Raw genomic sequence first — 15984 nt, forward strand, 5'->3', positions numbered from 1 at the left:
TGCTGCAGGCTGCTAACGCTTGGCCAGGAGTTGCAGCCTTTGCTAATGTGATGACCTTTCATAGGGCCTTGTGTCAATTCTGCCTTTTTCAGTTTAAAAAGTAAGGGGGCTCCAAGGCTGGTTTTACATTCTGACAGCTGAAGCACTGTCAAACATGTTAAAAATAAGGTTAATCAGCAGAGCTGGAGAAACACACACTCTGCGTCCTTGTGTTTCATCATTGGCTCAGGTTACGGCTTAGTCCAGCCACTGGGGTGTGTGGCACTTCTGCTCTGCAGCTGTGATTCACCATTTCCTCAACTGCAACTTTACAATTTTCTTTTCTTCTTTGGCCAGGTGGCAAATGAAGTTCAGTGTAATTGCTGAGACGTGCACCCAGACTGACCCCTCTGTTCTCATCTGGTAACTGGGAATGTTTAAGAATCCACCACTATTTATGCTCCGTGTCCTGTGAACTTGCTTTTTCTCTTCAGTCTCACAAAATGAAAAATACATTAATATGTCTACCACACCCTGCTGAACAGTTCAGCTGTGTCTCTGCTGTAGAATCTCTTCCTATATAAGAGAACCACACTATACCAAGCTGCACTGGTGTATATCGAATACAGGCTCTGTAGACTGGAAGAATTAACTTACCGTATGGAATTCCTGCGTTTGTACATAATGTTCAATCAGAAATCCCCAGACATCGCCGTGACGGATGGCATTGTCAAGATCTTGTTCAGCGAGGAGCAGCTCGCACTGTCTGACCGCTTCTTTGGGATCTTCAGAGTAAACTCTGGTAAAAGAGCAAAAGGAAACTGTTGACAATCGGGAGGAGAGTGTTCAGCTTCTCATGTGAGGAACAGGGAAGGTATTTTTACTGTATTATGTTTCATAATTGCCTTTTGATAGAGCTACGGTTTCCTCAGTCAATACACTTGCTTATATTTCAGGGTACCTTTTTGATGTCAACAGCACTTTTAAAAATCTCATAATGGTTTCCCTGCTAGAAAAATGCAACAACAGCATTTAGAATTGAGTCTGCAAATTATTTATTAAACCGTACTAGTAAAACTTTGCTTCTTGTATAATATTTCTGTCATTAGTTTACATGCTCTGAATACTGCAGCTCACCTCCGAGCATGGATGAATCGCCTAATCAGGGTCATCTTGCTTTGCAAACGTGCCAGTTTGCTTTCCTGTTCCTGAGGGTTTCTAGGCTTTGCTTTGGAAAGGCACTTATACGCTTCTGCCAGTGCTCCCTGCGCTTTCTCATAGTTGTGATACTCATCAATTTCTACCTGCAAAAGAAGAAGGAAGATCAATGTCTTGCTCCAGAGCTGACAATCAGAAGCCTTCAAGCAGTCACAGAGGGGGATGTACCTGAGCACATGCGTCATAGAAACCCGCCAGCAGGTCCAGGGCTCTTCCTTTAGTATAGAAGCTTATGATGTTCTTCATAATCTCGGAGTCCTTACGCCAGTCCAGCGATTGTAGGTAGTTGGCTGCCATGATATAAATCTCTTTCTGTCTGGAAACTCCCGCAAAGAAGACAATTTTCTCGGTATCTCCAGATTTCAGCAGTGCCCTCATAGCCTGGCAGTGGAGAGGGGGACACGGGGGAAAAAGGAGGGGAAATATAATTGTGAATACAAAACTACAGTCTGTGCTAAGATGCCTGGGAAGCCTTGTGTGGATAGTCTACCGTACAAAGATTGTTCCAAGATTTACTTCTGAAAATACTCTTGTTTTAAGAAATCTTAGGATTCAGACTGACCTTTAACTTGTTTCCTGCTTGTGTGTATTTCTTGGTTGCCAGGTGGTAATTCCCTTGTCTCATGCAGCAGTCAGCGATTTGCTCCAGCAGCTCCCTCCGGGACTCCTCAGAGAGCTCCTTGGAGTCCTTGGCGACCGTCATCTTCTCAGCCATCTCCTCTGTGATGGTCAGGTTCTGCTTCAGGCAAAGCTGCAGAGCTTCATGGTACTAACGGAGAGAGAAAGCAGTGAGATGTTGCAAACACTACAGCGATACATCACATTGCTTGTGGTGTGACCTATAGAAATGGGCTATACGAAGGCACAAATGCTCCGAGCTGTGGATGCTCTGTCTAGAACATGGTGTAGTTCAGCATCCCAACACTGGCTCCTGTTCAAGTTCACACTGTCTCACTTTGTTTGCTAATAACACGTTCATTCTTCCATGGACACCACTATTTCTCCCATTTTCTCAAGAGGACGCTAGTGTGGCACCAAAGATTCATCCATTTAATCTCTTTGAACACAACATTCTCCGAGATATACAAGTCAGATTTATTAGGCATGGTTGATTATATTAAGGTTTTCAGCAAATACAAATAAAATAAATAAAGGCATTTGAAAGATTTTGTTAAATACTTTGCTACATCTCATATAGGAACAAATTATGAGTAGGACATACAATAGCTTTTAGCCCAGAAAAGGGCTACTGTACCCTTGCAAAACATGGAAGAAAGTAAGATATGGGAGCTCTGCGTTGGTACCCAGCTTTTGGGTAAGGCCAAGTTCCCAGCACAATAATGAGGGTGAGGCAGAGGTGGATAAAAGTTTCGGTGAGAGATGATGCCCCTTACTAAATTTGGGGTATGACAATATGGACAGCTCCCTCTGCCTGTGCCTGGAGGGACCAGAGAAGCCAGAATTTACCTTTTTAGCTGTTAGCAGCAACTCCATTGCCTTCTCATACTGAGAATGTTCAATAAAAAAATCCGAGCAGCGAGCTAGCAGAGCTGGGTCTGATTTCTCATCCAGGTCTTCAGCAATCAGCTGCAGGGCCCCAAACTGCTGAGTGGCAAAGGCTAGCTCCAGTGCTTTGGAGAAATGCCCTGCCTGCAAAATTAAGAATCAGTCTTTAAAGGCTAGAGTAAGCACTGCAGAATCAGTTTACAGAACAGCTCAGAGTGGATTAACAAAGTGGATTAACTACCATGAAGAAAACGATTAATAAACTGTACATATAGTAAAAGCTACAGTTGATTTAATGTTCCTCTGCTGTAGGAATCACTTCAGTTTAAAGTTTGGTATTTTTTACTAAAAAGACACTTACCTTGTGGTATAACATGACAGCTCTGTCCATCTGCTCTCCCTTTTCCTCGTAATAGCAGGCTGCCTCGATCATGTCTTCCGGAGAGCTCAGAAGAGCCAGGTTCATCAGCTGATCATCTAAATTGTTCTCCTATTCGAAAGCAAAGATTCGGCTCTCGGTATGTGGCAAACACATTTCATAGCTCTCTCTTCTTGCAAGCCTACAGCTTCATACAGTGTCACACAGTCACCCATCAACCCTCTTCTGTGTAAAAACCCACACCAACCCAAAGAACTCTGAGCTGCGACAACAATAATTTTTTTCAGGCAGTTTTCTGTTGAGATATACAAGAAAATACAACCAAGCCTTTATCAATGTATCTTTTATAGAGGATGTAGGCAGAAAGCAGGAGCATCTCCACAGTGGGCTGTATACGAGCAAGCAGTATCTCACAAGAAAGAATGGGCATGAACAACTTGTACAATTTTAGGATATAAATGTACCTCTTCACGTACCTTGCACAAGCGGATGGCATTGTTGAATGCCTGGGCCCTGGTGTAGAAATGTACGGCCTGCTTGATGTCATTCTGACTCTCATACTGGCGGGCCAGGTGATACGACGCTGCCCAATTCCCCGTTTCATTTGCTATTTCAGCCGCCTGGAAAGGAAATCATATATCTTTATGTTGTGCCCATACTCACCCCAGGAATGAGAACTCTGGAAGCAGATGGGATCAGGCTGCCTCACCTTCTGAATGTTGCCCTGAAAGCAGTGGACACGGACGAGGGAAAAATAATCCTGAGCAAGTGCATAGTACTTCAGTGCAGATTCCATGTCTGATTGGCTCTCCAGATACTGGGCCCACCATTTCCACAAGCTCCTAGAAAAGTAACAGCATTAATGGCAGTAACAAGAATTGACAGAGACTGCATTTTTCACTCCTGGAGGTCTTGAACTCAAGACTAGATATATTTTTTAGAATGCAGACAAGGCTTTGCCCCCAACTCAAGTGTAATGTTCAAAGATCTGCACTATAAGCAAGGTCAGCCTAGATATTTAATGCGTCAGTTCTTGAGCGAGGTGTAGGGAGAAGGAGCAAGCGTAGCACTGACTTGTCTTTCATCTTGTTGACGTAGTTCTCCAGGGCTTGTAAGTCCTCAGAGAGCATTCGGGGTACCTCGAACCTGTGCGTGTCAGACTTCTCATAGCTGTAGAGAACAATACATTAGATGTGAAATTACTACCCTCTTATTAGCTCATGTCCTGTGTAAAAATCCATTTAACGTTGTTTGACAGCTATAGACCGACAACACTGGTAACACTGCTTTGTTTGTATTATTAAGTTCACTGCAAGACCAGTTCAACTCTGTCAGCACCATCAAAAATAAGAAGTTCCCTGGTCCTGCAGGGCACCTGGAACGGGGGAAGCAATGTGATCACAGGACAGTAAATACTTTAAAAGTGCCAGTGATAGTCAAAGAAATGTCCCAGAAAGCTCCTCAAACATCAAGTACATCCCTGTGCAACTGGCTGGAAAGGTCACAAGAGCCCTGGGCTCCTCATCTTGCCCTGTCCTTCTGCTGTCCCCTGCACCCACAGCCTCCTTTACACTCCCAGGGGATCCCATGCTTTTCCACCTTCTACTGCTAGAGTCTCTCCTCACCTTTCTGCCCACCTTGATCACCCATTGGGTCTGTCTGATCACATCAGAGATCTACGTTGACTCAGAACAGACATGGCCTTATTATATTATTATATTGTTAGGCTTCAAATGCTAAAACTCATATAAAAACAACATTTCAAACAACAAACGCAACACATTAAAAATCACCTCCCCTACTGCTCTAGGGACTTATCAGTCACAGGAGCAGACCAGGCACCAGAAACACCCAAGTCAGACTAAATTCTGCCACCGCAGTTGTGTCTGGGACTCTGGGGAGAAGCAAACAAGTGGTTTTGTCACGGAAAAGGAAGGAAAAGAGGGCACTGGTCTTCAGAGACTAGTACAGGATTGGATATTAGTGGGATTCAACTATGGGCCCTGACAAGACACTTAACCTTTCTGGCGCTCAGCTTTATTAGCCTGGGAGGGTGCTGGGAAGTTTATTAGAACAATGTTTTCACTCCATGAGACAGAAAGCACCAGAAACAGGAAAAGACTTTAATTAATTATTAGCAGTCATCACCAGACATCCTCCTTAGCCTGCCTCCAGTCTCCACAGGAGAACACGGCTCCAAATCCCCTGGGGGCCCCGGGCTGGTTCTTACTGGGCGAGCGCAAGACTCTGCTCTCCGGTTGCCTCCAGGTGCTTCGCGTAGTTGTAGTATGTGGTGCGTAGGTGAACGCGATCGTGAGCCTCCGCTGTTTCGATGGCTTTCTGCCACTGGTTGGAGGCTTGATAGAACTTGTTCAGGAGGTCGTAGCGTTGGCAAGCCTTGTACAGCCGCTCCGCATCCTCCTGCAAGGAGAGCGCACAGAGACTCATTAGCTCCGAGCGGTGTTGCATCGGTGTCCTTCACAACAGACAGTGCACTTCTACGTAGTTTATTAGTGCAGGTCATTGTAATGCAATTAAAGCAACAATAATTCAGGCAGGGGGGTTAACCAACTAAATATACGTAGCCTGGAATAGCACATTACTGGGAAACAGGATGTTTATGTGAAAATAAGGAAAGCACTCAGATCCTGGCATTTACTGTACAGTATCAACTGGGGGGGTGACATGAGCAAGGCATCAACAATTAAACGTTGTCACCAGGAGCGTAAACCATTTCCGAAAGGGGAGATACGCTCATGTGGGGCTGCAGTTCACAGCCACGCGGGGGGGCGGCAAGAAGGCATCAGGTGCTGGGGACCCCCTGCGACCTCCGAGGAGCCATCAGAGGCAGCAACACCGTTTGTGGATAACTGAGATCCATCCCTGGGAAGAAATGCCATTAATTTAAGACAGAATTAGAACAGGAGGATTTAGTGGATGCTGACGCAAGGGCGAGCAAATTTGGAACTATTATTTTTACGCTTTGAGAGGTACTCCTGTGGAAGAAGCATTTTCCTGCTCCACCCAACTGCTGTCCAGCTGAATACTATATTTAGTAATTTGAGATTATCTGTCCAAGACAGAAAAATAGTTTCTGTCTCTTATTGTTTCAAATTCAAAGCAGCACAGAAAGTAGAGATGGAACATGCCTGCACTACGATTCTGTATGAGATGAAAAAAGCAACAGAACTGCATTCATTTTGCTACAGTTCCTCTCCACCTCTCCGAATAGATCTAAATGTCCAAAAGAAGGAGAATTGACACTTTTCAGCCTCACAGCTTTCTCTGCCAGGAAGCTTTTCCAAACATTTAGTTTGAATTTTCTTCTTCAATTCAGAATAGTTACTCTATCCCTCTAGCATTTATAGTCTTAAAATAGTTGTAGATTGCTAAACATCTTTTTAAGCCAAATTCTATTTATTCAGCTATCTTGAAGATTTCCTTGTCTGTGAAATCTTTCCAAGAGCTTAACAATTTGCTCTGATTTGCTCTGAACTTCTTCCAGTTCATCAACATTTGTTTTCTGGTAATGAGATACTTAAGGGTGGAAGTAAATGTTCCAGCTGTAGCTGCCACAAATACAGAGAGAGAAGTCACCAAATCAAAGCCCCGGGATTTGGCGTCTCCTCAAACGCAGCCCCAGACAGATTTTTGTTGTCATAGCCCCTTGCCATTTTTTATCTAATTCGTGGTTTCCTATGAACCGTGGGATATTTCATACATTCTCCTTTCCAAATGTTTCCCTCTTACAGATCATATGCCTGGATCTTTTATGCTTCCCAAGCTAAAAACCTCTGCTTTTCTTACAGATCACGGAATAAAGGCAAACCGAGTGGAATACACGCCCTTACCATTCACCTCATTCAACAGCCCTCCAGTCAGTTTTCAATCCCCATGATGATGTTGGTCTCAAACCCATTTCAGATCTCAGTTCAACTGGTAATCAATGTGAGTGGGTTCAGACCACAGTAAAGACACATGGGAAAGACACGGTTCATTTTGGTGTGTATTTGCTGCCAGGTTGGGCTCCAGATACAGATACAAGGGACAGTCGCACTGTGCACCAGACTACAGGGAGAACAGCCTGACTCTGTCTGCTGGCTGTGCGGGACCCACAGTTATTGCTTCAATAACGAGAGAAGCCAGGATGGAAATCTGGGTGACTGCAGAAGAGCAGGCACCTCTGGGACAGCACGAGCAGCAAATGTGACTCGCCAGAGCTCTCCAACCCGCAGGAAACACCAACTTTGCCTAAACTGCTCAAATGCTTTAAGCCAGCCCTTGCTCTCTGGCAGAACACAGCTTTAGCCTTTCACTCTACAAACAAACATGTCAAAAAAGAATGTGTGTTTCCCATATTGAACCTTAAAATATGTTTGTTGAAACATTTTAGCTAGAATACTTTAAAGTGCATTGATTTTTTTTTTAATCCAGTCAAACCTAGAACGATTAAGCTTGGAAGAATTATGCCCCAAGAAAACAGTTTTCCTGTTTAATGTTTCACACATAAACCATCCTTAAAAGACATTTCCTTCATTCAGCAGTTTCCTTCATTCAGTAATTTTTCATATGGGAGTAAAACTCCCATATAAATTCTGTACAGCAGTTAAGCAAACAGGCAGAATGTTTGCTGTACCCTCAAGGCAGCTGTGGCTCCTGGTACTCTCACTTCCAGGCATCACATTCTGCTCTTTGAGGAACACAGGGAGCTCAGGGAATTGCTGACCTCTGGAGTCAGGGAAAGCCCCGAGCAGCGTCAGGCAGGAATCGTGCAGCACGTGGTCATGCGATGCTGACGGAGATGCCTGTTTCCCTAGCACAAAAACTCAACTTCAAAATAAATAATCGTCAGAACTATTGTTCATCGCTCCTTGGAGACCTGACAATAGGTTTTGCTCCCCACCAAGCATTTTGCATTTCAGAATTTTAAAGAAATTATCAGTTTCTCATAGTTGTCCCTAGTGAAGCGGGGTGGATGCTCCCGGGGGGTTTACCAGCATGCCCAGCTGCACGGCCAGCATGGCCACCCTGGCCTCCTGCTCGGGCTCTTGCTCAGCCTCCCTCAATGCCTTGGCTCCTCTTGCATGACCCATGTTTCCAAGGCAAATTTTGGCAACATCGAGCCTCTGAGTCTTGACGCACATGCGAGCCATGTTCTCCCAGACAGCCTCACTGCGAGAAACGGGAAAGAAAAACAGAGTTGTTACGGTGTCACCTTTAAGGCTTGGAGACTTGAGCAGCTAAAATGCAAGGAAAGAGGAAAGTGCAAAAGGGAAAACCACTGGACATATGCTGGATGTAACAAAGAGACTCCAGTTACTCTGTGAAGATTGAAGAAGAACAGAAATAGGCCTCAGACACAAAGGCTAGTTCTGGAGCCGAACACCCACAGCCTTAAGGAAATATTGCAGGTTTTGTTTTACACCAGTGTCTAAACAAAAGCAGATATGTTTGTACATACATAAACATTTATCACGCACCCATCACTGTGGTTCTTGCTGCAGCTGCAACATATAGACATTCAATACCCCCATGTCAACGTTCAGAATTCAAAACAAAAGCTGTAAGAAAAGTCTTATATATATAAACCTCATACTGGAAACATCCTGCTACTGTCCTGCACAGTCCGAACATGCAGCAGCTATTAGGAGCCTCATGGCTGCACTCAACAACAGGGAACAATGTGTAGGAAACAAATTACCCAACGATCATATACTAATTTAAAACTCTCATAAAAAACAGCACAAAGAAAAGCTTTGCAATGCTCAGAATGAGAACTCCTCAGGGCAAAGAGCTTATACTTAACATTGCAAAATCTTCTGGCAAGGCAGAGGCAGAATGGTCAGGGCTCAGCACACAGCATCGCTCAACAGAAGGACCCTGACACCGCTGACCATTACATGAGGTGACAAGCAAAGATTTTCATAGACTCTATTTACATTTGAGGCTCTTCAGAATGAAATGCAATATATTTGACTAATAGAAACCCTAAGCATTACACAATATGGGGTTTTTTCAGTGTGTGAACCTCAGCGGAGGTATGGTCCATACAGTTCTCAGACATCATCACAGCACAAAATAAGTATCTAAATTATAAAAGCAGAAGGAAAAAAAAAAGAGAGAAAAAAAAAGAAGAGTTGAATGACACTTCAGGTCCTGCCTCTGCAAGCAAATCCCCTTCCCGTTTTCCTCTGATCAAAATGTTTGTCTCTTCCCAGTTGCTGTGGGAAGGCCCTGCACAAACAGGGGAAAGTGACTAACCGGGAAGCAGCGAAGCAGATGGGACAGACGTGCTGTCAAACACATACCACACGGGAGGGCAGACTAAAATGCTTTTCCTAATTTACTTTACAGTTACATCACATTTTATTTGCAACTACAACTGGTATAAAGTTTTCCGGTAGTAATCAACATAAATATATGAAATAAACTTCATTAAGGCCAAACTGTATAGAGAAAATAAAATAGAATCGGAAGTAATAAATCAGGGGCAAATTTGAGATAGTTCAGGAGTTTTGCTTGTTTAGAAAAGCAAAAATGCATGCCTGAATATTTTAGTGAATTTCTTACATCCACATGTCCATGCTGAATGTGGCCCAAACGCCTCCTCTCGTGCTCCGCTCCAAGTCTCCCAGACTGGGAAGCCAAAAGGAACGTGGACACAGGCAGTGATTTCTGAACTGGAAGGCCTTACAAAAACTTCAGCACTAGATCCTTCAGAGTGTAATTCTATGTATTCAATATAGAAATATTGACTTATATCAGCAAAAGATGCGACCATCCTAATTTTTGAAAAGTCGGAATTGGTTTCTCTTTTATTCCAGCCGCTGCCTGCATCTGGAACTGGAAAAAGCAGGAAAAACAACTTTAAGAACATTTAGGCCTTGGCATTGTCACCTGGCTTTGATCACCAAGGACAGCAAGTTCTGTCAATACTAAAAGCTGTGAAATCCTGTGTGCGTGGGCATGGCCACACTTCTCTGCACACAATGAAGAGAAAATACTTTCCAAAATCCATACAATGCCAGAAGAAGTTGCCAACAGCCATTTCACTCTGGGTGAAGGAACGCACGCCTGTGCTGTGCTCTGTCAAACCGACTAACAGCAAGTTTCTGAAAGGAAATAAAAATCTTTAATTTTCAGAGCTTTGACAGCTCATAATTCCCTCGGCACAAGAAGATGAGAGTTCCCTTGCAAAACATTCAGCTCTAGGCAGCACAGGCTTGCTGGCAGGAGTGGGCAGGCCTGCAGGCAACGGATGGGTTGAGAGAACAATCCTGGAAGCATCTGTGATGTGCTTCCATGTTTCTCCATGTCCCAGGAAGATAAGCCTTGGCCTTGGATGGCACAACCTCGCTGGCACCAGGGCAAGAGTCCTGCCCATCACTTTCGCTGCCCCTTGGGAATGTGGGCAAATTACTGCAGGTCTGGTTAAGGAACAAGAATCAGGAGGTGCAGAACAGGCTCGCTTAAACCCCAGGAAAAAGCAGTGTTTATCTCTCAAGAGTTGCTAGCGAAGCAAGAAAGACTAGTCTGTCCTTGCATCCCTAAAAGGCAGCAAGTCTTTCCAGGCCTGGCCCCACCGTTGCACACAAAACGCCAAGTAATGATTTACCCTGCCCCCAGCTCATGCTCTGAGAATTTCCTGTTCTTCTCCTCCTCCTCTCCCCCCTGGAAAGCCACTCGCATCTGTACTTCATCAGCCAGAGCCGGGAACGTAATGAAGACCAGACGCAGCAGCAGCGCGAGCAGAGCCAGGGGAATGTGCTCCCCGAGCATCCTGGGGATAAATGACCTGCTGCTGCACCCCAGACTCCCCGCTCCAGCCACATCTATAGGATTGGGAAAGCAAACTGGGACTCCTCTTCAGACTGGACACAAATTTACCATATATTTGATGAAAAAGCTTTTCTTCCATTATATCTGATGTTTTGCATCTGTTTTTCTATGAAACTATGTTTATAGCCTCTAACAGTCTGACTTTACAAACATTCTGTTCCTGTGTATTTTTCATCGCCCATTTTGCATGGAGGTTTAACGAAAAAATCCAGTAAATGGAGTATTATCGAGAAGTGCTGGAGATTTATACATCTGAAGCATCTTGTTACAAAATCTTTCTCCCTCTATTTACTGGGGTATATTTGGAAAATGAACATGTGTTCCGTCTCTTGCCTCTATATATCTTGATCAGGAGAAAAAAAGAGTCTCTCCTTCCAATTTGGGCCTCAATTCATTGAACTAGACCCTAGTCATTCTCCTTTAAGGACTACGGTACAATGCAAAGGGAAATACTAATATAAGCTATAATATCTATAATACCAGATATACTATCTATAACACTATGTTATGTATAATGTACAATAATACATTAACATGTCCCTATAACACTATATTATATATAATATTTCATACTATATCATTACATCCCTAATGCATACATCTACCTGGTGTGGGTGAGCGTCCCCTTGTGCCTCAGGCACAACCTCGGCTGTCAAAAACAGAAATAAATCCAGCAAGCGGGAAAGCTTCTGGTGACCCAACAGTGGGGACAGGGAAGCTTCACTTCCCTGTCACAGAACAAACTGCACAAGCCATTCAAAGCAGGTTCTCAGCAGCTCAGCCAGCGGGGGCCACAGAGGATGCACGGTCCTGGTGCAGAGAGTTCCCTACGAGACATACCCTGGTGTACAGGGGTCAGGGCTGGTTGGGACAGACACCGCGGGGCTGGGCACCTTCCCCAGTCTCCCCCCGCTGCCTACGTGCTGCCTGTGGGTGTTGTCTGTGCAAAGGAAAAGGATGGGACCAAGCAGGTGCTGCTTCCTAAGGAAAATTAACAGTACCTACTGCTGCTTTACAAATGCTAATCCCTTACCTGGATTTCAGTAACTTGAGGTTGCACCTTCCAACCCCTGAAAAAACATGTTGGAATCATGTCACCTAGCTTAAATGTACAACAGTGGGTGGTTCTGAGCAGATAATTCAATTAGAATCAACTTTACATACATGTGATTTGACAGACTGACCACAGGACACAAGCACCGCGGTGTGGGACGGAACAGATCCAGAGGGCCTGGACATGGTCAGATGAGACCAACTCCCTGACACCCAAGGTTAGAGAGATGAGGAGCTGATCATTTAGAAGTACTATGTAAAATTTTAAACACATCTATAAAAACGGACACCGATCTTACCATCAAACCACAGCAAAATAAAGAGTCATAATGTCACAATCGGTGGCTTAATGTCTGTTCTAACCTGGAAAATACCCAGGATTTGAAAAAATCCAGTTTTGTCTAATGTAGCTAAATCACATTAGATGCTCTTAAAATGCATTTATTGGATTCTGGTTATCCCCGTTCAGTGGGACTAAAAGATAACAAGGAACTAAATAATATATGAAAGTTGCAACAATTCAATTAGATAACATTAATCATATTAAATTATTGCTTCTCTGAGAAATATGTCACATATTTTTCATGTACGATCAAAACACAGAGAGCTGTCTAGATTATTCCTAAAAACTCTTCCTTGGCAGTAACAGACTATTTGATATATAAGCAAACGTTTTACAGAAGAGGATCTATAACATCCTATTAAATGCATAGCTTTATCTGTTCCAAACCTATCCTGATAAAATCAACACCAAGCTATTGTTCAGGGTGGATGGTAGCAAACGAAAATCTTGTGTCCTAAGGAATCCAGTAAGTACAGCAACTGAATATACTGCTGCACATTCATCAGAAGTGTTCTTCGAGGTGATAAAGGATCAGGAGGATTCCTGGACTGTTTTGTACTGGAAGCACAAGATCTCCCAGTGAAGACAGAGAATGTCACTGACTGTGAATGTGCCAGCAAGAACCACTTGATTAAAACTGTAACAAAAAATGAATAACTGAGCCACTTTGGTATGAGCAGGCTAGGAAAATTCACCAGATCTTTGCAAAAGTCGATTAATTTTGATATGGTGCAATCTACTCATTTGGGGAATTCCCCAATTTTACATCTTTAGATACTGTTATTAGTTTAATAAAATGATAAAAAGCCATTTGTCTATTAAAAAGAAAAGAAGAAAATATTGTGCCCTGAATAAACAACTGCATACAGGATTTATTAGGTAGTAAATGGATAAATTCAGTAGGTAAGCAACTAGTTATCTGATATAATCTAAATTACTGAGATTCTTAAAGTACACAACTGATTTCTCCTCCAGAAAGACCCAGAATGCTTTATAAGCTGTGATGCAAATTGCATGGAGTAATTTAACCTACCACTGAGCAGAACCACTCGCTAGCATGGAAGAATCAATTAGCAAACAGCTACTTCCAGACAAGAACTTCCACCAGAAATTTTGCCATGAGGGAAAAAAGTCATCATGCACTTGCTTAATTACTGCAGCCAACAGCAATTCCTGGTGCCTCGCATCGCTGCTCAGAGCCGCTCCCCAGCGGGGATCACCCGATGGGCTGGGGGCTGCTGCCCCTTCTGCTCCCCACGCCAGCATCGGGGTTCCCAGGACAATTTCCATCATCACAAAAACTACAAGTCCCAAATCACTTGTGCCGGGGCAGTGCCCAACAACAGAGAGACAACGTGGACTTCAAATTACACAGCCCCTTTGGAGACGAGCACCTCAGCACAGCCAGAGGGATGAAACATCTGATTTAAGGCAGCTCTGTCACCAGTCCCAGCGCCAGCCCCTGTTCATGGGGCAGGGAACGGAGTCACTTGACTCATCCGCATCTGTTCCCAGTTGCGATGCGCCACGTACCACCCACCCATCTGCAGCCACAAGAAGAGGCGATCTGGGAGAAAGAGATCTGTTTTCTTCCTCTGGGAAAGCTGCCAGAAATGTAAATTCATTGATCTGCATGTATAACATGAAGAATTTCTCAAGTATCATATATCTCAAACCACAAACTAGTGCCATGGCGTTTAGCTTACCTGGTCCCTTTGATGCTCAAAGACAAGTATGAGTGAGGACAAACAAGATTCATTTTCAGTGTCAATGGTATTCAAAAAAGAGGCTGCATATTCTCACACCAAATAACAGGTGTGGAAAGAAGAAGATATGTGACTTAGTTTTAAGTGATTAGACTGATTTGTTCAGTCTTTGTAAAACACGATTGTTATATCTTTTTTTACATATAACATGCAAACAAAGTTTGTGCCCTTCTGAAAATGCATGCTCAGACTTCAACAAGTCATGAAAATCAAAGATGGAGGAGGAGAGGCACAGAAGCAAGTGTACAATTGGGCAGAAGTGATTTTTCCCTAAAGGTAAATCTCTCCTGGCATTACCTGTATATGAACAACATCTGCCTTGTTGCTGAATCACAGGCTTAAAATCATCACAAATAACCCATGACTTAAAATATGAAAATATAGTCATTGTTCTTAGGAAATCCCTTTGAAGAACAGCAGACACTGGTGTGTTATTTATATCAAAACTTTGAAAAGCAAAGATGTATAGAAATGTGACCAATCACAGGAATAAAAGAAACCAAAGATGCTGTACTGCTGTCAGTGTGCAAAGATACTCAAAGTACCTGATGTTTAATCCATTTAAGGATTAAAAATGAACCAAGCACACAAAGGACAGGTAAATTCACAGCCAGATCTGTACATTCAATTCCAATCGCTGAAACCTAATTATAGGGACATACGAACTTCATTGAAACATCTGCCACTCCTCAGCAACAAGTTTTAGAAAATAAAATGTTGCCTTTTAAAAGATTTCCAACCAGTTTGTCTATGTGTACTGGATCTGTACAGATCTGTTGAGTAATGGCAAAGAAACTGAGCTGGTAAGACAGAACCGCTATAAAATTGAATCAGTTTCTAATCTAATTTCACTAATTACACCAATGTGAACCCTTGTGCCAACATCTCAGGTGGGGCCGGTGCAGTGCAGCTGTGTCTGCTCATGCAGGCGCTCACTTCTCACTACTCCCTCTCCAGGCTGTTGACAAGAATCTCACACCTTCATTTCACAAGACACTGTTTAATACTACACCTCGTACGGTATTTTTTCAGCTTAAAGAATTTTGACAGGCTCAGATGGAGGGAGGGCACAACTGCAGACAGTAATGCCCAGAGGGGCAGGAGAAGCCAGCAGCTGGGGACCGCTGTCCTTGTCCCTGGCCCCGCGGCAGGTCCTGCTGTGGCAGTGGATGAACCATCACACACCTGCGTGGAGAGCACATCTCTGCAAGACCCCTTGGGAAACATCCATGTTCATGGACAGTTTGAAATGTCCCAAGCAACCATTTTTAATCTGTTTATTAGAGCTGCTTTCCTTGCAGCTTTTGCAGTACCAGTGCCGCAGTCCTGGCTTGCTGTGTGCTGGTCAGTTCTGTATTGGATTGTGAACACAGACATCACATGAAGCAACTTTTGGCAGCGTTTCCACGCTCTGGGCGCTGCAGGGGGGCAGCCAGCCCTCCCAGAGGCACCGCAGAGGTTCACAGCAAACGGGGACGTGGGGCTCAGGGCTGTGCGAGCCCACACAGTCGCAATGGAGAGATTTTCAACTTCATTCACCTCACAACACTCGGAACTGCCTTTTCACACACCCCGAGATTAATTTGTCAAGCTGAGACTCTCGAGGTTTTATATTTTCTATTTATCTGCCATGTTCCCTCCTAGGGTTGCAGAGGGGAACAGGGACATTAGTGGAGCCCCCCCCACCCTGCCACTGCTTTTGTCATGTTGTTCAACAGCTAACCCCAATATCGTTTTGCTTTCAGTACAAAGCATTTCAAAAACCTTCTCCTCAACCCACTTCTGCAGAGCTGATGTTCCGAGGGCTGAGGCTGGGGATTTTTTTCCTTTCCAAGAGCACCTCTGATTTGCGATGTGCAGCCCCGTCCTCCCAGCCCCGCTTTGTGCTGCTGGGAGGGGAG

General features: G+C 44.0%; 1 protein-coding gene across 3 annotated transcripts in view; it reads right to left on the bottom strand.

The window, feature by feature from the left end:
- Nucleotides 1-15984, bottom strand: part of IFT140 (intraflagellar transport 140) — a 67527-nt gene that overhangs the window by 565 nt on the left and 50978 nt on the right. For all 3 annotated transcript variants that reach the window (XM_071815082.1, XM_065850541.2, XM_071815081.1), the window contains exons 19-29: nucleotides 8077-8254; nucleotides 5313-5503; nucleotides 4157-4252; nucleotides 3792-3924; nucleotides 3559-3702; nucleotides 3065-3193; nucleotides 2665-2847; nucleotides 1760-1966; nucleotides 1366-1578; nucleotides 1117-1283; nucleotides 637-778 (exon numbers count right to left, since the gene is read on the bottom strand). In XM_071815082.1, coding sequence (XP_071671183.1) covers nucleotides 637-778; nucleotides 1117-1283; nucleotides 1366-1578; nucleotides 1760-1966; nucleotides 2665-2847; nucleotides 3065-3193; nucleotides 3559-3702; nucleotides 3792-3924; nucleotides 4157-4252; nucleotides 5313-5503; nucleotides 8077-8254 — 1783 coding nt within the window. The remainder of the gene's footprint in view (nucleotides 1-636; nucleotides 779-1116; nucleotides 1284-1365; nucleotides 1579-1759; nucleotides 1967-2664; nucleotides 2848-3064; nucleotides 3194-3558; nucleotides 3703-3791; nucleotides 3925-4156; nucleotides 4253-5312; nucleotides 5504-8076; nucleotides 8255-15984) is intronic.

The sequence above is a fragment of the Patagioenas fasciata genome, chromosome 15 (assembly GCF_037038585.1).
Source record: "Patagioenas fasciata isolate bPatFas1 chromosome 15, bPatFas1.hap1, whole genome shotgun sequence".
NCBI lineage: Eukaryota > Metazoa > Chordata > Aves > Columbiformes > Columbidae > Patagioenas > Patagioenas fasciata.